This window comes from Pygocentrus nattereri, chromosome 4, assembly GCF_015220715.1.
Source record: "Pygocentrus nattereri isolate fPygNat1 chromosome 4, fPygNat1.pri, whole genome shotgun sequence".
NCBI classification, from domain to species: domain Eukaryota; kingdom Metazoa; phylum Chordata; class Actinopteri; order Characiformes; family Serrasalmidae; genus Pygocentrus; species Pygocentrus nattereri.
Genome location: NC_051214.1, coordinates 23,707,441 through 23,728,081, shown reverse-complemented (window position 1 = coordinate 23,728,081; position 20,641 = coordinate 23,707,441). Strand labels below are relative to the sequence as shown.

At 39.9% G+C, this 20,641-nt stretch overlaps 1 protein-coding gene across 8 annotated transcripts in view; it reads left to right on the top strand.

Annotated features, from left to right (window-relative positions):
• cdc42bpab (CDC42 binding protein kinase alpha (DMPK-like) b) overlaps window positions 1-20,641 on the top strand; it is a 132,766-nt gene that overhangs the window by 85,086 nt on the left and 27,039 nt on the right. For 4 of the 8 annotated variants that reach the window (XM_017720198.2, XM_017720193.2, XM_017720194.2 and 1 more), the window contains 10 exons: window positions 674-916; window positions 1,516-1,626; window positions 3,547-3,797; window positions 6,616-6,721; window positions 12,215-12,339; window positions 13,506-13,611; window positions 14,491-14,639; window positions 15,203-15,294; window positions 15,739-15,815; window positions 19,671-19,709. In XM_017720198.2, the coding sequence (XP_017575687.2) occupies window positions 674-916; window positions 1,516-1,626; window positions 3,547-3,797; window positions 6,616-6,721; window positions 12,215-12,339; window positions 13,506-13,611; window positions 14,491-14,639; window positions 15,203-15,294; window positions 15,739-15,815; window positions 19,671-19,709 (1,299 nt within the window). The remainder of the gene's footprint in view (window positions 1-673; window positions 917-1,515; window positions 1,627-3,546; window positions 3,798-6,615; window positions 6,722-12,214; window positions 12,340-13,505; window positions 13,612-14,490; window positions 14,640-15,202; window positions 15,295-15,738; window positions 15,816-19,670; window positions 19,710-20,641) is intronic. The other 4 variants (XM_037538148.1, XM_037538147.1, XM_037538145.1 and 1 more) reach the window with 2 other exon arrangements.

Below are 20,641 nucleotides of genomic sequence, written 5' to 3'. Positions count from 1 at the left end.
TCTGATCCACTCAGACCAGCGCAACAATATGACAACGAAAGCACTTCTGCTGATCCATTTAAGGTGGAACGGGAAAATTCGAAAGAGAAGCTGGTGGAAAAAAATGACTTCAGCTTTATATCAGCAAAGAATTAGGGGTGGGTGATAACGAATCATTTTCATATCCTCCCTCTTTGAAGCATATGATGCCCTAAATTTACCATAAGCCCAGCAGCTGCAGAGCAGCACTGGTAGCCTGATAATGAAGTAATGTCCTTTTTTAATGTGAGGGCCCCATTGTGTAGGGAAGATTTCCACCACTACCCATTGTCACTCAGTTCAGAGGGGAAAGGTGACACTCGAAAACATGGGGTGGGGTAAAAAATAAGAAATGGGATTGGGCCCAAAACTACAATGTCCACTGCAAAACTAAAACAAAATGAAATTGAGAGAAAATGAGTTTTTTTTTTTCTCCTTCTGAAAAAAGCTGAGCTCAGTCTACTCTTGTGATAATTGTCTTTATCCAATACCTGCTCTCCCCGTATTTGTCCTAATACTAAAAACTGAAACGAAAAAGAAAAAATCTGAACTTATTACTTTTCAAAATATAAAAATCAAAGATAAAACGATTGATGCAACCGTGAGATTAACTGTAAATAAACTGAAATTAAAACCAAAATGTCTCTGTGTTCAGGGGCTGCTGGAAGCGGAGGAGAAGCTGAAGGCTCAGGGGAAAGACCTAAAAGAAGCACACAGTCAGAGGAAGATGGCCATGAAGGAGTTCTCTGAGCTGAGCGAGCGCCTCACTGACCAGCGCTCGCACAATCAGCGGCTGGCCCGTCAGCTGCGTGACAAGGAGGAGGAGATGGAGGGCTTGTCTCAGAAGGTGGAGAGTCTGCGACTGGAGGTGCGCAAAGCTGAGAGAGCACGCAAAGAGGTAGGAGAGTCTCTCCTATGGTTTAAGGCTAATGGGCTGAAGAGCTTAGCCTCGTTTAACCTCTGAAACTCACAAGCGTATTTGATACGTCTGGTTAGCTGTTGTTTCTCTGTTCTGTGTGTAGTTTTGGTGCCAAATCTCACGACTCTCTTGTGAGAGTTTTAAGTTTCATTGCCCTCACCTGGTTCTCTCCCAGGGTACAAGATCCTCGTGTGTTCTTCCTGTTTTAGGATCAATGTTCAATTTCCTTTTTCTTTTCATTTTCAAAAATCTGCTGCCTGAAGCTAGCTAGCTAATGCCATCTAGTTCAGTTCTGATCAACGTTGGCTAAGGTCGCCTTTATAACAGATGACGCCTATTGGAATAAACGTTTATAAACATTTATGTTTGTTACATTTGCCAGTTTTGCTCATTGAATTGAAGTAACATACATGCTGTTGAGTAAAGAATGAGAATCTCAGCAATTTACATGAACATGATGTATGATAAGGTTAATAGCAAGCGATGTGAATGCCTTGATTTCAGTACAGCTATTTTAAAGTTTGTATTTTTCTTTGGTTCCTTAAGTGAATTAGACTTTGTTCTGCTTGTGTTCTCAGCTGGAAGCGCAGGCAGAGGAACAAACGGCCGAGGCTCAGAAAGAGAGAAAGCTACGAGAGAGAAACGAGCAGTACAGCAGACAGTTGGAGGAGGAATTGGAGGGCGTAAAGGTAGGCATATGAGGCCTGAACTACAGCTGTATAAACACCTATTCAGTCATTCTAACACTCATTTTCACAGACGTTGTGCTTTATTTTTTTTCCCCTCAAGCTCTTTGTATACAGTAGATATGGAGTGCATAGTGGATTGCCATTATAGTGAAATACGAAATGTTTGTTGGTCACGGGATGCGACATAAAATGTTGCTCCACAGTTGGGGTGGAAATCTCTTGGCACCTCACAATTCGATTACGATTCATAGGCTGCAATGCGATTATAAAACAATTATCGATGCATCTATTTTTTTTTATTTTTTTTTTTTATATACAGGATCTTTTTTTTTCTCACTGTGTGATGACTTGGTACTTTTAAAGCAAAGTATCTGCAATGATCCATAATGAATTTACTTCCAATCTCTTATTAATAAATCAAATGGAAGTGATGAGGTAAGTGAACTGAAAGGCTTTCATTCACTGCTCTTGTTTGGAGCTCATTAAACGCTGCTGCCACTCATCTGCGATAAAATGCACATTTACGGTGAAATAAGGTCCTGTGGTCACGAATGTCCATACAACACACTACAGCAGTTCTGGGGGGGTAGATATCTTTGAGACAGGATGTGTGCAACATAGAGTGAAAGCCCTGGTTCTGAACTGCCATGCTCTGCAGGTCACATACCAACGCAGTCTCGCCTCGCTAGCAGCTACGAAAAGGCAAAGAGAGAGATTTCAGATGAACATTTGGAGATGAATGGACTTATTTGCATTTATAAGCAGCGCAGTTGGTTTCCTCGTACGTTAAATCTGCAGCGAGAGACTGTCAAACACTAAAAAGTTGTGAAGATGAAGTTGCTTCTCTTTCAAATTTTGCTGTGCCACATTAATGGTGCCGCATTAACATTCTGGCGCCTCAGGCAGAATTTAAGTTGGAATTGGAAAATTCGAACAAGAAGCTGGAGAATAAGAAGCGACTTTAACCTCGTAAGACAGTCGAACGTTGAGAGACATTTTACAAGAAACTATTCAGATTTTGAGGAAAAGTTTTCTGGTGGAAATTGGATGAAAGCGGCTATAGATAAAGCTTAAAGCAGAGCGAAGTAAGTCCGTGATTTCATTTATATTTTTGACCTATTCTAGGACATCAGCACTGAGACATACTGGACATTAAATGTTGTGTCTCCCAAGGTGGTTAGATTTTTGTTGAAAGGACAAAATGTCTCTTCTTAACATTTGGCTTGTGACTCCTGACCGAACCTGGCTTTAATGCAGAGGGAGCCGGTCGGATTTCTTGCTCATCCATATGTTTTTGTTATGTGCCTGCACAGACTGTCCGGGTGCAGCACATACCCACTTCCAAGTTCCGCCTTTTGCGTTCCGTCAACATTACCTTATAAATTAAATATTTAGAAAATGGATTTTTGACATTTGTGAATCAATTCTGAATCGTTCACGTCCGCATGGCGATGCATCTAAGAATCGATTTTTCCCCCACACTTACTCTGTAGTATTTTAAACGAGACTTTACTGCATGTACTTGATCACTTGAATGCCTTTATTCATCATAACACTCACAGAACACTTGATAGTTCTGTCAGTGCTATTCATATCAAATATCAATATAAAGTTTGAAATATTAATCACATCTAAGTATCTGTAACGTCAGTGATTTTTCAAGCAGTTATCTGCTGGTGCCAGTTTGATTCAAATATCATCTTGCATCCCTTGTTGGAAATTTTTTAGACCAAACTCTTGTCTTTAAACTGCAGTAAAATGTTTGAGGTGTCTGACCATATATCTTTAACCATTTCATGTAATATGTCTATGAATTAGCATTTAGAGATGTTACACACTTCAGACGTCTTGGCTGAATTCTCCTTTAATGCATCCCTTAAAGTTAGTGCCGTTCTAACAGTGTTTTTGCCTCTCCTGTAGCAGTTGAAGCAGACTGGGCCGCTTCATGCGACTGTGGGTTTAGATCAGCAGCAGGAGGTGGTGCGGCTGCGGGCGGAGCTGGAGAAGAAGAGCGTGCAGCATGAGGAGGAGCTGTGTCGCAGGGAGACGCTCCACAGCACTGAGCTGAAGAGCCTCCGGAAGGAGCTCCGCGACGCCGAAGCCCAGCACCTCACCCTGCAGAAAGAAATCCTCATGCTTAAAGACAAGCTGGAGAAGGCTCGCCGAGAAAGGTACGTTTAGTTTTTGAGTGACCATTCATCGACTATGTTGCTCAGCCTGTTATGTGGCTGCTGTGTGGTTTCAGAAGAAGGTAATGAGAGGTGCATCATATGCTTGTGGGCACCTCAAATGAACAGAAAATGTGTTTTTTGATCCTAAACAGAAGCATATAGCATTACAATTTACTGCTGAAATCTAAAGATCTTAGATACTCTTTGCATTTTTTAAACAAAAATAGTTTTTACAGAGCAGATCACTGAAGAGACGCCATCCGAGATGCAGTTTATAGCTCAGATTTGTGGGCAAAAATGGGTCAACTTTCAATAGGAAAAACAAATGTGTTATAAAGTTTTAAAATGACATCACCATCTATTTGACTGGAAAAAAGACAGTTACAGCCTCGTATGACACCCAGCTTTTGAATGAAGTTCATTTCATCTTAAGAAAATATGAAAGTTATGAAGTAAAGAATATGAGGTTCCAAGGAGTTAAAAAGGTTAACTGAGAACTTACTGCTAGACTAATTTATCTAAAGATGATATTATAAAGCATCCCCTAGTTATGCGTGTCAGTTTTCAAAGCGGAAGGTGATGTAGGATCAGTTCTATAGTCCTTTTAGTGTCACTCTGTATGAGCTGTGTAAATAGCTGTTAAAACGATAGTTGAGGAATCAAATTTGCCCAATTTTCCCCTTATTATGTAGTCAATCAGCCAAGTGCTAATGAAGCTAACAAGTACTAGAAGCTTATAACCTACCAATTAGTGTTGTGCAAGCTTACTACCTGAACTGCAGGACTCAAATCATGTTAAAGCAGCACTTTGTGAAAATTGAAAGGAATATCATTACTGTGTTGCACTACCTGAAATAATAATAAGGCCCAGTCCCATTTCAACCCTCATCCCTACCACTTAGCCCTTAGTCCGTTTTGCACATTCACGTCTAGGGTTATGGTGTCCGGATTTTTATTGAGATAGAGGGTTAGGGTGAAATGTTAAGGCTACATGGTTCCCCAAACAGAGTGTTATGAGGAAAGAAAATGGCCAGGTGGCTTTTTCAGATTTTTCAGAGACTCCAAACAGAGCGATGTGATGGAAAAAGAGCAAGCGACCACAGAAACACACAAATGTGAGAATTTTCACTGTTAAAAATCAAGATAACCACTGTATTATCTTAGTTTAATGTCATTTCAATGTATTCTGGTCATTTTCATCATAACAAGCATAAGGAATAGCTAATAGCATGCTAATGTCCTATTCCACCTTAAATAGTCCAGCAGTTCTGATGCCTGAAGCACCAGAATGTAACTGCTGCACCATTTAAGGTGGAATGGAAAAATTCCAACAAGAAGCCGGTGAATATGTGACTTCAGCATTGTATCATCAAAGAATTAACGGTGGGCGATAATAAATAATTGTCTTATTCCCCTCTTTGAAAACATATGATGCTCTAAATGTAACTAAAGCCCAGCAGTGAGGAGCCAAACTTTCCCTTCCTCTGCTGTCACTGAAGTCAGGGCAGGTGTTTTTATTTGAGGTTTGTCCCATTTCATAGGGAAAGATGTCAACCACTTTCTCTTGTAACTCAGTTCCAAGGGGCTAGGAGACACTCAAAAACAAGGGGTAGGTGTAAAAAGAAGAAATGGGATTGGGCCTAAAAGTCAGGGAAGAATTTTGCAGGAGTTTTTCAGACCACATCTTTGTGTGTTTACTTCACATGCACAGCCTCAAAACGAAGGTCTGGCTCGATGTTTAGGTCTCAAATGCAAAATCAACAATGTACTGATACAGATCTGATGATGATAGTAGATAATTGACTTTCATCCTCAGAGGAAACATCAAGTTTTGAGTTCCCTTTGAAAATCAGTAGTCACAGTGTCATGTAGTGTCAGACAGCAAGTCTGTATGAGATTACTTATCAGCTTGACACAAAACTTAAGCAGCAGACCTTAACCACCAAACGTGCCTTGCTGATCTGTTACATCTGGGGTAAAAGGAAAGTTGCGCAAGGGTCGTTCTACAGGAACGTCCACTTTTCTATCTCTCCACAGGTGTCACTGGTGTTACTGATCCTCATTGGTGTTGCACATAAGAAAGGCAACACCAGAGACATTTTTGTGCTACAGAGCATCAAACCACATGTCAATCATGGAACATCCACTATAAAATATGTCATTTAATCCATTTGTGTAATATTTTTTCCACAGTTGTCTAAAAAATAAAGTAGGTCACACCACAGACTTCAATATATAAAATATTAAAATATTTGTTTGGTATTTGTTTCCTTTGTCATTGAATTCATATATTCTATAGTCATGTATAAATTATTGTAGTTAAATTTGTCCATTTACACATGACTGTGGGGATGAGCACTTCTGTGGTGCTTGAAATCCCGTATAATTGATTTAAAAATCAACATTGTTGAATTGATGGATCAAGAAGGTATAATTGATAAAATAACTTAGTTTTATTTTAATATATAAGTCATTTGTAACCCTAACATGTTTTTCATGTGTAATATATCTGTTAACACTAGGGACACAAAAATGGACATTTCTGTAGAATGACCCATAAGCTTGATTTTATTTATTTGTTTGTTTGTTTAGGTCAAACTTCAGTGCTACCCTTCAGGTTCACACTATTACTGCCTCAACATTAGATCCATGGGCTGCGTAGAGTCTCTGTTGTGTATATTTTAAACATTCTTTAAAAGTGGGAAATGCAAATTGGGCGATATTATTTCTTTATTATCATGACATCAAGTAGAAAATGAACAGAAGTGAGACTCTGTGTTGACCATGTTGATAAAAGTGTTTTTTGTGTGCACTTTAGCCATAGTGAGCGTGAGGAGTTTGAGGCCGAGTGCAAGCAGAAGTATGAGCGGGAACGGGTGCTTCTGACGGAGGACAACAAGAAGCTCACCAGTGAGCTGGAGAAGGTGAGCTACGTGCATCTAGGCCCATAGACAGCATAGCAACCAACCTGTGCAGGCGTTGCATGACGTGAGAGTAACAACCATCTTGAAACCTGAATTGTGTCTGTACTTCTGTCTGTTTGTCAGTGCCACCTGGGTTTTCTGGCCTTTTTTGTGTGATATCTTGTGGGCTAAAATGCTGGTTTTGCAACAGCTTTACTCAGTATTTGCAAAGTGGGGAATTCACTCCATCGTAGCCTTACAGCTTATTAATGCCCTGACAAATTCCAGTGTTTTAATAGTAAGAGGAATAAAACATTACATGCACACATTGTTAGTCCTCTCTAGTCCTGTCAGTTCTCTTTCCCAGCTAGGCATTAACTGGCTTGGTTGCATCGTCATGGGATTACTTGACGATCACTGTTGATGCAGTTACAGCGCCATGTTTCACCGGCCTGTGAAACATGGTGCTGCCCATGCTCTGAGCCCAACATCTCAGTTGTTCTTTGCAACCATAGACACATTCAGAAATGTCTATAAAAACACAAAAATCTAAAAAAAAGTTTACACAGCAATATTGAGTAACGCTTCATTTAAAGGCTGCCTACATAAGGACTTAATTACAAATGAATAAGCATTGAAAAAAAAATGGACTAATTTACTAAGTATTTACCAATACTTGAAGATGTTTTATGAAGTAAATTAGACTACGTTTACACAGCAGGGTAAAGTTTTTCTCCCCAAATCCGATTTCTTTGTTTGGCTGTTCACACTGTTTTAAAACCGATTTGCATGCGCAAAAGAGCAGAGCTTCTTCAAGTGTCGTGCTTGTCTGGAGGTAAACAGTCATGACGGCCAGAGAACGCCAGTCGCTCCCGGAGCTTCAGTTTCATCTTCAGCAGCATCACAGGAGCGATTAAAGTTCCAGTTACTGACAGGAACACTGTGTTCGAGCTCGCCACGAAAAGGGCGCGGCATTCGGCCACGGCCGCTTCTTTGGTTCATGTCCTCTTTAAACTGTTCTCTGGCGCTGCAGCCTCAGGCTCCTCCAGCCGCGCTCGGCTGTTTCTTTCTAAACCTCTTCAAACTCGGAGCGACTGCGATGAGTCTCTTCTATTTTTTTGGTACAGAATCATCAGCCTGTATGTTTGAGTCTCAGCAGCATGAAATTATGACGAATGTCGAGTTGGACTGACGTAAAAGTCGCTTGAATTCCAATCTGGCTGTTCAGACTGAGCCGCATCGCCGCAGATCGGATACGGATTTCAGTACCACATATGAAAGCGGCTCAAATCAGAATTGAAAATGTCAAGGTTTTAGCTGCTCACACAGCCATGCAGATTACACATCTGTGTCACATATGAGGAAAAAGATCGGATTCGGGCCATTTTGACCTGCTGTGTAAATGTAGCCTTAGATTGTACCGATATAGGGGATCTGAAACTAAAGTGATGCACTGCTTGTTTCATTTGTAACACTGTTATAACTATATCTTTCTCAAATGATGGCGCTTATACTAGGCTATGCATAGATATAGATAAAACATGGTCAGTTATATATATTTAGAACTGCAACAGTTCAGATTTTAAGGTGTTACAAAAGGAATATGTCAGTTGCTCTTATATATAAAAGCCATATATAATCCTTAACATGCCAAGCTTACAACATTTATTTCATAAAACATTGTATGTCATCTTGCGATTAATGGCATAAGCTGTTCATAAATACTCGTACATAAGTACATAATTCAGTACTTACCTGTGTCTAATGAAGGTAGCAGGTAGCCTTCAAATAAAGTGTAACCCAGTATTGCAACTTCGCTCCCTAACTTGTAAACATCATACTAAAATGTAACTTACTTCAAACAAACGGCTACAGGTTATGGTAACGTGAACATTCAAGTTATGTTTAATTAGCATAAATTCAAAAAGCTAAAGATTAGTTATAGTGTTTACAGTAATGTTTACCACATTTGTTATGGGTAAGATTATTATTGGAGTAAACAGATAAAAAGGGAAGAGAAAGAAAAAAAGCAAACATATTCCAGACTGCCATGCTGTTGTAAATGGAAATGAATGTCAAGTAATATTAATAGTAAATAAAATTTTTTGGCAGCCTGATCGTATTCATCAGGTATTATTTGAATAATGTGGTGAAAAATCAAATATCAGATTTAACTGATATGCCTATTTTTTTTAATTGGAAAATACACAGATCAGGCATAACATTCTGACCACCTCCTTGTTTCTACGCTCATTGTCCATTTTATCAGCTCCACTTACTGTATAGGTGCACTTTGTAGTTCTACAGTTACAGACTGTAGTCCATCTGTTTCTCTGATACTTTGTTAGCCCACTTTTACCCTGTTCCTCAGTGGTCAGGAACCTCCATGAACCCTCACAGAGCAGGTACAATTTGGGTGGTGGTACGAGTGGATCAGACACAGCAGTGTTGCTGGAGTTTTTAAACACTGTGTCCACTCACTGTCTGCTCTATTAGACTGTCCTACCTTGTCAGTCCATCATGTAGATGTGAAGTCAGAGACGACAGCTCATCTGCTGCTGCACAGTTCGTGTTGGTCATCCTCTAGTCCTTCATCAGTGGTCACAGGACACTGCCCACAGGACGCTGTTGGCTTGATTGGTTGGTGGACTATTCTCAGTCTAGCCTTGTAGCTGCAGTGCAAAGCTAAAACACATGTATCCACTCACATGTGCATGCAATTGCTTTTAATTCTAGTGAGTATGTTTCTGTGTCAATAACTGTTTGCTTGATTATGAATACAAACATACAGATGTATATGGAGTAGACTCTTCCACTGTATCCTTGTTTTCAGTTCCCCTTTTCTGGTATTTTCTCTACAAGTCTTACATTCTTTTGCATTCTTTCAGAGTTATCCTAACCCCACATGCGCATAGATGTGGTCCTGCCTGTTGGATCACCCCCTGTTTGCCTTGGATAGAGGGAAAAAAATGTAGGGAGTTTGTGGCTCCCAAGTCAAATAACTCTTCCGGGGGTTTGTGCATGCTGAATATAAAAGCGCTCTTGGTTTAGTGTGGGATGCCTGTTTAAAATCATGCATTTCACAAAAATAAAGTCTGGTTCCAAGCTGGTGCCAAGACAGTTTCTTCCCCCAGGCCATCAGGCTGCTGAACAGCCAGTAGTGCTGGGGTATCGGTCTATAGGCCTGTCACTAGAACTCTGAATCATCATCATTATGATCCCCATGGACAATCTACACCTCATCCACACCAACAGACCTACTCTGATCTTACTGCACATTAAATCTACACTGATCGGGCATAACATCATGACCACCTCTTGTTTTAACTAACTATATCAAGTGAAAATGTCCCAGATACATTTCTAATTCCCATGTTATTGTGCTTGTTTTAAGCATTATTTCTTAACAAATACAGTTCTCTGCGACCAAGACAATTTATCTAGACAATCTTACTTAAAATAAGGAAATATTGTTGAAATACACCAGGCATAACATTCGGACCACCTCCTTATTTCTACGCTCATTGTCCATTTTATCAGCCCCACTTACTGTATAGGAGCACTTTGTAGTTCTACAGTTACAGACTGTAGTCCATCTGTTTCTCTGATACTTTGTGAGCCCCTTTTACCCTGTTCTTCAGTGGTCAGGACCCCCATGGATCCTCACAGAGCAAGTACAATTTGGGTGGTGGATCATTCTCAGCACTGCAGTAACACTGATGTGGTAGTGGTGTGTTGGTGTGTATTATGGTGGTACAAGTGGATCAGACACAGCAATAAATGCACAGTTTTTCCCAAAACAATGATTTGTGAACAGGCTGATTTTACAACTTGGTTTCCATGTGGAAACTTTAGCCATGTTTACTTATTAGATCATAGTATCAGCCCTATAATCCGAGGCATATTATTAGTTTTTCTTCATCTGAAGTTGTTGTTCCATATCTACTAAAAGTTGTGCTGTAACTACAATGAAACTAACATGTAGGTAATGTAGTTATGAGAGTGTGGGTCCACAGAAGAGCTCTTGCAGTTTAAGGGGTTACAGAGACGCTCTAGCCAAAATGAAAAATGGGACCATCGCTGCATGACTCATCACATCCTACAGGTTGTTGTAGGCTTTCAGGTTTAGAGATTATTATGCAACATTTAGTTCCGGCCACGCAAGCTGATTGGTTGAGAGGCGTTCTAACTGTGCTGATATTTCGCCATAAAGGCACGTTTTTTTCACAAACCCTGTATCACTCCGCTAAGGTGCTGTTGCTAAGCAACGACTTTGACAGCTGTAGGAGACGCTCAAGCCATTTGAATGCTTTTACTTCATGTTTTGCCACAAACAGAAAATGGACACACTTAAGATCACATTTGACCGACAGCCGATTTGGTCCGACTCTGAAGATGAGACTCAACTAAATTCCCAAACTGTCGTCAAAACTGAGCAGCTTTTCAGTCGGCCGCTGAGACAGAAGAACAGCTAAACATCCTGAAATGAACCAAATACCATTCGACAAACGTGTGGTCTCATAATCAGAGTCTGACCAAGTTGAACTGAGCCATTAAACTGCCGCAGTAAAAAGCTGCTCCATGGTGATGATGGAGTCTTGAGTTTTCGGTGACCAAATCATAGCCGTGATGTTATTTCACGACACACTCCCTCACGTGATCTATTGCTTCAGAAAATCCCCCCTTTTGATATTTCTTGAAGGCGGGAAGAGCCTTTAAAAACTACAGCTGCTTTTTTTGTGTGTTCGGGGGGGTCGGTTTGTTTTTGTGAGCTGGAAGAAAATCAGATAGCTAATGCTACGCTAACTGCTAGAAAGCTATTGCAGCTGTGTAACTGTAGGAATTGTATGCAAATCACTGTTACAGTAGATTACCTAAATATATTGTAATGACTCAGATGAGGAGGATGACCAGCTAAAAGCTAATGTTAGCAAGGTACCTGGCTCGAAAACGTAGCTCAGTTTGACTCCTTTTCTCTGGCTGAGAGGGTGAAATACTCCTCCTGAGTAAAGACAGAATCACGGTTTTCCTCTTTAAGGTAGCCCTGCGACTGAGGTAGGTTGAGGCAATGCTAGCTTGGTTGGTTTTATTACTCTGTAGATCGGTGGCTAGGCTGACAGTCAGGATTAGCTGACACCACAGAGATTCTCAATGTTTGTGCCAGGTATTAGCGCAATGTCTGCAGGATATTGTTGTGAGAGAAGACTGATGAATGAAAAATATGTAAACGATACAGATTTGTGCATTTTATTGAAGCAGTGTCAAATATCAAACACTTTAAGCCAGAGTGCCCCTTCAAAAGTGTTAATGTGCTAATATTATCCGCTTGTTTCTCTGAATGTTAGCTTGGCTTCTCTCCCTAAACATAATGACAGATGAAAGATGAATTAGGAAAATTATGGTGTGGTCTATTTCTAAGTATATATCTTACATTAATGGCTTCTTTCCTTCATGTTGGCATTCTGCTATTCCAGCTTTCCTAATTCCGACTCCTTCTCCCCTCTCTGGTTCTAGCTGAGCTCCATGTTTGAGAAGATGAACAGTAGCCACAGGCAGCTGGAGGAGGAGATGAGGGAGCTAGCCGATAAGAAGGAGAGTGTGGCCCACTGGGAGGCCCAGATCACAGAGATCATTCAGTGGTAAGTGGAGCCCCCTACCTGCAGGTGCCCTGTATTACACACATGCTGAAGATCACACAGCAGTCTGCTCTTCCAGATGCTAGGCAGTATGCTCATGGTCTACCACCATCCACCTGAAGGTCTACCCACCAGAGGGTTTCATCAGTGTCTCACACTGCAGGTGTGGCTGAGTTGGGTTAGGTGTGGTGTATAAGGCACCTCACAGTTCAGTTTGATTTTTGATTCAGGGTGCCAAGATGCAATTATTAAGTTCTCAGAGCAGCTTAATGTATCTCGGTTTGTTTATTATTTATTTCTGTAGATCAAATTGATTTTTTTCCCAGCTATTTCTCATTGGCAGTAGTGGTAGTGTAGTTGAATTTGCTGTTGCTAAATTTTATTAGTGCGGATTTTCAATGTTATATTAGCACCTGCTTTACCTTGGCTTGCCTTGACTGGTTTTAATGCTAGTTATAGCAGTTTGAGGCTAAATGTGGACATTTTAAGCTTGTAACAGTTCATATCAGCATTTTTACTTGGTATGTTTTACAGAAATCTGTAAAATCTTAAAACCTATCTCTTAATATTAATACATTAGCCTGTTAAGAGTTTGCCAAGTTCTGGTTGTTAAAGCTGCATTCTTCTATAGAATCATATTCTCTACGGTTTCGCTCTTTTTCATTTTCTATGCATAAAACGTCTGACTGGTTTGTCATTGCAAATGTGTGCATTAGTGAAATAATGTGTTTCTTTCCTCCTCGAAGTCGGGCTGTTCCTGTGTGAGGTTATTTTACAGTTGGGAAATATAGATCCCCTATTAAAGTCTGATTATGATGTTTTATGAATATATTCAGAATATTTTAAGACAGAATTGTGATGCAGCTAAAATTGATAGTTTTTCCTACCCCAAATTAGAATTGGAGCTAAAACCTACAAAAAAGTAGCTCTTCAAGGGGCTTTGGTGACCACTGCTCTGTGCTGTTGAGTAATCTGTTAACTTGGAATCTGTTGTTTGCAAACATCAGCCTCAATGTGGGCATTTTTTTTTACTTGATATTAATATTCTATATGAGCTAATCTGACCTACTCTCAAAGCTATGCCCAGCATTATATTGTGCTGGACCTGAAGGGTGTGGACTGAGCTGTATGTGTTTTTTGTGTTTGTCTGTTTTTCTTTGTTTATTTAGGGTAAGTGATGAGAAGGATGCCAGAGGCTACCTTCAAGCATTAGCCACCAAGATGACTGAGGAGCTGGAAGGACTGAGGAATACCAGCCTGGGAGCCAGAGGCACAGTGAGTCTCTCTCTCTCTCTCTCTCTCTCTCTCTCTCTCTCTCTCTCTCTCTCTCTCTCTCTCTCTCTCTCTCTCTCTCTCTCTCTCTCTCTCTGTCTCTCTCTGTCTCTGTCTCTCTCTCTTTTTCTCTCTCTCTCTCTCTTTTTCTCTCTCTCTCTCGCTCTCTCACTCTTGCTCACTCTCTCGCTCTTTCTCTCACTCTCGCTCACTCACTCTCTCACTGTCTCTCGAGCTTGCTCCCTCCTTTATATCTCACATATATACGTATAAATTTTAATTATAATTTATTTGAAAATAAATGTGTGAATACAATATAGAGAGAATATAGAAATAAATACACTTGGTTTACTATCAGAATTCTTGTCAACCAAGAATGCTAAGACTGATTAGTTTACTTCCATTCAGATGGAAATAGTTTTCCATGGGGAGGTTGTTAATATATTTATGTTACGTTTTTTCTCAGAAATTTTAGTCCCATTGAAATCTGCCATCTAGGTAGTTTTGATAGGCTGATTTACCTACAAAAATAAACATAAAAAACTCCCCGGGTTAGATTAATATCTGCAAGTTACAGTGTTGGTGAATATTCCATCATATGCAGTGGAAAGGGAGTTTTTGTGGTGTTTCTTTAGTATGAAGCTGCTCAAAGAAGCATTCAGTTGTATTCTGTGTGGCCCAATTCAAGCTGGTAATGTCGTGCCTCCAAACTCCAAACATTAAAACCTGTAAAATTACAGAAGTGGTTTGATTTTATGCAGCGATGTTGGCTGTTTATGTAAATGACAAGCTAATGAAGATGCAAATGAAAGGTTTTCTGTTTGTGAGCAGCAGAACGTACTGCATATAAATTCGTAATAATAATCCTTCTCCTGTTTTAAGGACATGCCATGGAAGATGCGGCGATTTGCTAAGCTGGACATGTCTGCCCGTTTGGAGCTGCAGTCTGCGCTGGACGCTGAGATCCGAGCTAAACAGGCCATCCAGGATGAGCTCAACAAAGTCAAAGCCTCCAACATCTCCACTGAGTGGTAGGATTACAGTTCTCCCTCACAGCGTCTTGCTCATGCACATGCTCACGCAAACACAAATATGTTTGTTTTTTGAATACCTTGTCAAGATGTGGCGTCATACATATGCCAGATTGCACTTTACAAAGTCAAGACCACTTTATTCATCCAGAAATAGTAGGTATTTTTATGAGGTATAGCCTCGTATTTCTCTCATCTGCCTACTAAGTCAGGCTGTTTTTGTCCTTTTTATGAAGTATACACTATCAAGGCCAGCACTGTATGTAAAAGTCTATTAATAACCTTCCTTGCCCTTTATATGTTGTTACCCTCCTTTGAGAGCAGAGATCAGAGCAGTGCTGGAAAGCCACAGCCGTTTGTGCAGCATGTGCAGTTTACAGCTTTCCCTGCTCTTACAACCCTGATTCAGCCAAAAAAGAGACTCAGCAATTATCTGATGAGTTGAAAAGGGGGAATCAGTGAACACGTCAAACCATGCAGCAGTTTGATCTTCATGATCTTGCCTGATATAGACCTATCTAAGAAGTCAGTTAACACCGTCTTTCATTCTGTGTCTTTGACAGTAAACTGCAGGAGTCTGAGGGCAAGAATCAGGAGCTGCTGTCTGAGATTGAAAGGATGAGGAAAGAGATGGAGGACCTGCGTCAGAGGAGGGGTCAGTCTCCTTTTTATGCTTTTATAATAATGAACAAAAAAATGTATATTTAATATACTATATTACAACATTATTTTTAAATGCAGAAATATGACAGTCTGTTGCACAACCTACTAACAGCACTACAGCTGGTAGGCAGGAGAATCACTGGAGTGATTTGTTGACTGGTGCCAATTGTTTGCTGATCATCGATCATGATGTATGGTGTTTAAACCACATTATCACAATATCACTATATTTCTCTGTTTTAAGGTCATCACTTTTTCTGTTTTTTTTAGAATCATTCTGTTAAGTACAAGTACATTATTGTCTGTAGTTCTTGAACTTATGCTGTGAATTTGGCCAGTAGAGATAAAGTTGAAAAGTGCTGGTGTATTCCTTCAATACATCCATATCCCAAAGCCCAGCAGCGCTGATGTGATTTTGAAATGATTTTCTTTTCAGGTGTCAAGCACCAGGATTCTCAGAACTCCTTCTTGGCCTTTCTCAATGCTCCCACATCTGCGCTGGACCAGTTTGATGTAAGTGCTGTTTTATCTTTTCAGCCTACAGCTACCAAAAGCATGACAAACAGCATGTACAGTCATGTTGACGGACCAGTCCCTCCTCTATATTAAACCCTCTGGTATTTTTATGTTCTTTTGTATGATTTAATGTTGATACAGTGATCACTGTGGCTTTTTTTCCCTTCTCCTTTTGTTGTCCATCAGGACTCTTTTTCTTCTTCTTCTTCTTCTTCTTTAATTGAATTCTGGGAAGATGTAAGTTTATTTGTGGATTGACTACAAAACCCTGAGCCCTCCTGTTATCTCATTTAGTTAGTCACATCAATACACACACACACACACACACACACACACACACACACACACACACACACACACGTGCGCACACACACACCTTCTAAGATGCTTATCCTTCTGGGTTGTGGGAGGAGCTGGAGCCTATCCATCAGTCCTTTGGTGGAAGACAGGACACACCTTGGACAGGTCACCAGTCCATCGCAGGGAAGACAGATAGAGATATACACTCACACCTAGGGGCAATTTAGCATGTCCAATTAGCCTGACTGCATATCTTTGGACTGTGGGAGGAAACCAGTTTACCCAGAGGAAACTAATTCCACAAAACACTTAAAAATAAAAGTGCCAACATGGTTCTTTTGGGCCTTTTTAGCAGAATGGAAACCTTCAGGGAAAATCTAATGTGTAAAGCGCCCAGATGATACAGTGAATAACACCAGTTCCTGCACATGGGAGAGCAGAGGTCCCCATTCAGTCAAGACTCATAGCACTGTGTTTGTTTATTTTGGCATATTAAGCTGAAAATGCAGTGAGGGTAAAGATCTCAAAAACTCCTTCAGGATCTTTGCACTGCAGTAAAAAAGCAGTGTGATAATATTCATCTGTGTTGGTTCTGAGAAAGTTATTTCTGAATAGTTTTTATTTCTGTTTTTATTGCATTAAACATTTTGAATCTATTTGTCAACTTTTAATTTCATTTTTAAGTTCTATTGTATTAATTAAGGCTGTTTAGTTCTTCTGACTAAAAAAAAAAAATCAAGTCTGTTAACCCTTTCAAACCAAATGTCTCGCTGAATTTGGCAACGGTCCCTTTAACTCCTTTGAATTTGGCACCACAGGAGTCGAGCAAGTCCAAGTTGGCTGGAATGAATTGTATCAGTGTGTAGAATCACAGCCTTTTGTGTGGTACAGTTTATCTGTCACTCTACAAAAGATGCGTAAGATAACAATACAGAAACTGCCTAACTCTGATCTGTTTAATCACCGTATTGACGTCAGTTAAGATCAAGTTTAGGACAGAAGCTCTTACAGAACAACAGCTCTTAAGTTTATAATCTTATCCTAACTCCAGAAAAGACAAAAGTATAGACGGAAAAACAATATAGAAGCGTCCTAAGTATCAAAGGTACTGTCCTAACCGAACCCCTACGTGTCCTGACTTACACTTTCACCTTCCGTTTTAGATCTTAGGCGTTTTCTTCAGAAGAGAATGTTGTTGTTGTTATGCACCTGTGAAAAACAGCATAAGATAAAGGTGTTAAATTTCTTTATATCATGAAAAGATGTGATGCTTTCCCCACCAAATCTACAGTTAAAATACTCTGGACGCTGCACACGTTCTTCTCCATTCCCTCTCACTACCTATGTGTGTTAATGTCAATAAGAACTTGCCACTGAAAATATTGAGGCAGTGGTGATGAATAATGAGGAGACAGCCTACATGTGGCTGTTCATTAGGAGGAATAACATTAGCACAGCTCACTTGCTATTTTAAAGCATGCTTACATTTCAGCTGTGCAGCTATTGTCAGTTGTTAACATACACAAAAAAAGTATCATCGTTGACTGAACTTGAGACATGATCACATGCGGTAAAATAAGATCTTCTGTAATGTAAATTTGCAAAAAATCTTAATTGAAGACTGAGGACCAATCCCATTTCTTCTTTTTACCCCTGCCCCTTGTTTTCGAGTGGAACTGAGTTGCCCTACAAAATGAGACCCTCAAATTAACAGCTACTAGCTGTAGGCGACACGGCCCTTCTGCTGGGACAGCAGAGAAGGAAAGGTTCAGCTCCTTTAGTTACATTTAGAGCATCATATGCATCAAAGAGGGGGGCAATTATTTATAATAACCCACCAATAATTCTTTGGTAATACAAAGCTAAAGTCAGATATTCACCAGCTTCTTGTTGGAATGTTCCCATTCCACCTTAAATGAAGCAGCAGTTACATTCTGGCACTTCAGGCATCAAAACTGCTGGACTATTTAAGGTGGAACGGGAAAGTTAGCTAACTAGCTGCTGAGACATTAGCATGCTATTAGTGATTTATTTTATGCTTGTTATGAAGAAAACGACCATAACACACTGAAACGATAATAAACTAAGATGATACAGTGGTTATCGTGATTTTTAACAGAGAACATTCTCACATTGTTTCTTTGGTCGCTCATGCAGGTTTTCTTTTTTTTTTTTTTTTTTTTTCTTTTTTTTTTTTTAAATAACACTTTGGAGTGAGTCTCTGTAAAACCTCTGTTTGGAGAGCCATGTAGCCCTAACACTTCACCCTACCCCTCTATCTCAACAAAAATAGGGACACCCTACCCCTAGACATGAACTCGCAAAACAGAGGGCTAAGGGCTAAGTGGTAGAGGTGAGGGGTGACATGGGATTGGGCCTAAATGTTATATCTCCAGATTTAAAAGTGTTTGTTTTGCTTATTCAGACAAGCAATAAAACAACTATTGTGTGATTTTGTATTCCTTTTTGTGCATTTTCCAGTTTAAAAGTGTGAAATGTAAATCACATTCTTTACATATCGAAACAATGCAGCAACAGAACTGAGACTTTTTCCAAGTAATTTTGGGCCATTTCTTTTGGTCCATTCATCATGAACTTTACGCACAGTGTAACAGGACAGCAGGCGTTTTCAGATTATGAGAAATTCCAAAAACTGAAAAAGAAAGAAGATGCAAAGTTTTGTTCTGACAACGATATATGCTGTTATTACCTAAAGGTAACTAAGATATACATTTTAAAACACGCCCTTCTGTGCATTATTTAGAGGTTCTTTACACTTAAAAAGGGAAACAAAAGTGTTTTTTCTATGAGATCAAAATTGGCACCTTTATTTTTAAGAGTGCAGAGCACCTTTAAAACTCTGAGTAGCTCTGTTGAACAGAATGTACACACACCCCCACACACGATTCAGATCCATTAAACAAAGCCAGGATGCGTGACCCCCTCCTAACATCCACCTCTGCCAAAGTCAATCTCTGAGCCTGTGTACGGCCTGTTCGTCTTGCCGCTATTGGAAAAGAGTCCGAGGACCTGACTGGCCTGAACCATTTGATTCCAGCAGCCCATGGCGAAAGTTTGAGAGCAGCATGTTTGTGTTTGTTTAGCGAGAGAGTGGGCATGTACGAGCACACACACACATATTTGCCCTTAAAGACTGATCAGGGCTGCTGTTTGCTTCATTCTCTCTCTCCTTTATCCCTGACCCAGCTGTTAAAGGTGTAAAGTAACCGAGCGTGTCATGAGTAGATTACCTATTCAGTGCCTTTCTGTCCTCCACCCCTTTTTCTGTTTAGTGACTCCTGCCTCAGTTGCTCCTGTGTGCTGACCCCTTTGTGCTGTAGGACTGGAGAACATCCAGAGATCAACAACTTGATAACACATGTTCCAACATGCTTTTCTTCCCTTACTTTGCTCCCTCTTAGCAGTTCTGCAGAACATTTAACCCTCAATCACAGCTTAGAAGCTTTCCTGAACTTGTCATTGTATGAAATAATTGTTTTGTTTTTTGATTGTTTCTTTCTTTTTTTTTTTTTGTATTTTCTCCTTTCAAAGCGCTCACCTTCTTGTGGTCCAGGAAGCAAAGGCCGACGCGTAAGGTTCACTTTGGTTACAGTGATAGTCTACCCTTCATTTTTCCCTTGACCTCAAATGTAGTCGATCACCTAAAGCATGTTTATTAGGCTTGCTTCGTTAGTTTTGGAGGTAGCTAACAGAAACTGGAAGCTTATGTGCAGGACTTGGTGTGATGCACACTACGTCTAAATCATCACACACTTGACATGACTACATAAATGTCGAGTTGTTAAGTAATACCAAATAGCCTTTTTATTTGGTTTGTTGTGGTTGGCAATAAAAAAGGGGAAAATTGTAGACAAATTTCAGGCCTGTGTGGTACTTTTTATAGATTACCATGGACAAGCCCTATTTGAGCTGGATTAGTTTTACCCGCTGAGATTCTGCGGTTAAATTTGTAAAATTTGGTCGATTTCTACTGGATAGTGTCTGTAATTGTTCCAAATTACACCAGATATCTTGGATCAAATCGTCATACCCTGGACATTCATGTCAGTTAAACAGCCAAACTCCAAAAAAAATACCTTCCCGGTGCTGTCAGACAGAGCAGTATAAGGGTAGTGAAGTAGACTCATTTCACTTTCTAACCTTCTCCTTCTAATTAGGTCATCACCAAAAATGATTACAGACTACTGCAGTCCTACTTTGAACTTGAACTGGAGTAAAACTCAATTTTAGCAGTTAGCCTTGTGTCCCTGCCAAAAAAATGTCTTTGCGTATCAAGTTTTATTACTTTACTGTAAGTCAAACAAATTGCAAGTTTTAGAAGGCAGTTTGTCCTGCAATGGCTGCTTAGCAGAGCTTGTAAAACCTATGGACTTTGCAGATTTTGTACTGGATTAAAAATTATAAATCTCATTTGTTTAATCACTGAAATTACAGCATCTCCTCAAGTAAAACAAATCCAGCTTGAATAGAGTTTAAGACCGATAATATACATGCAGTATTGT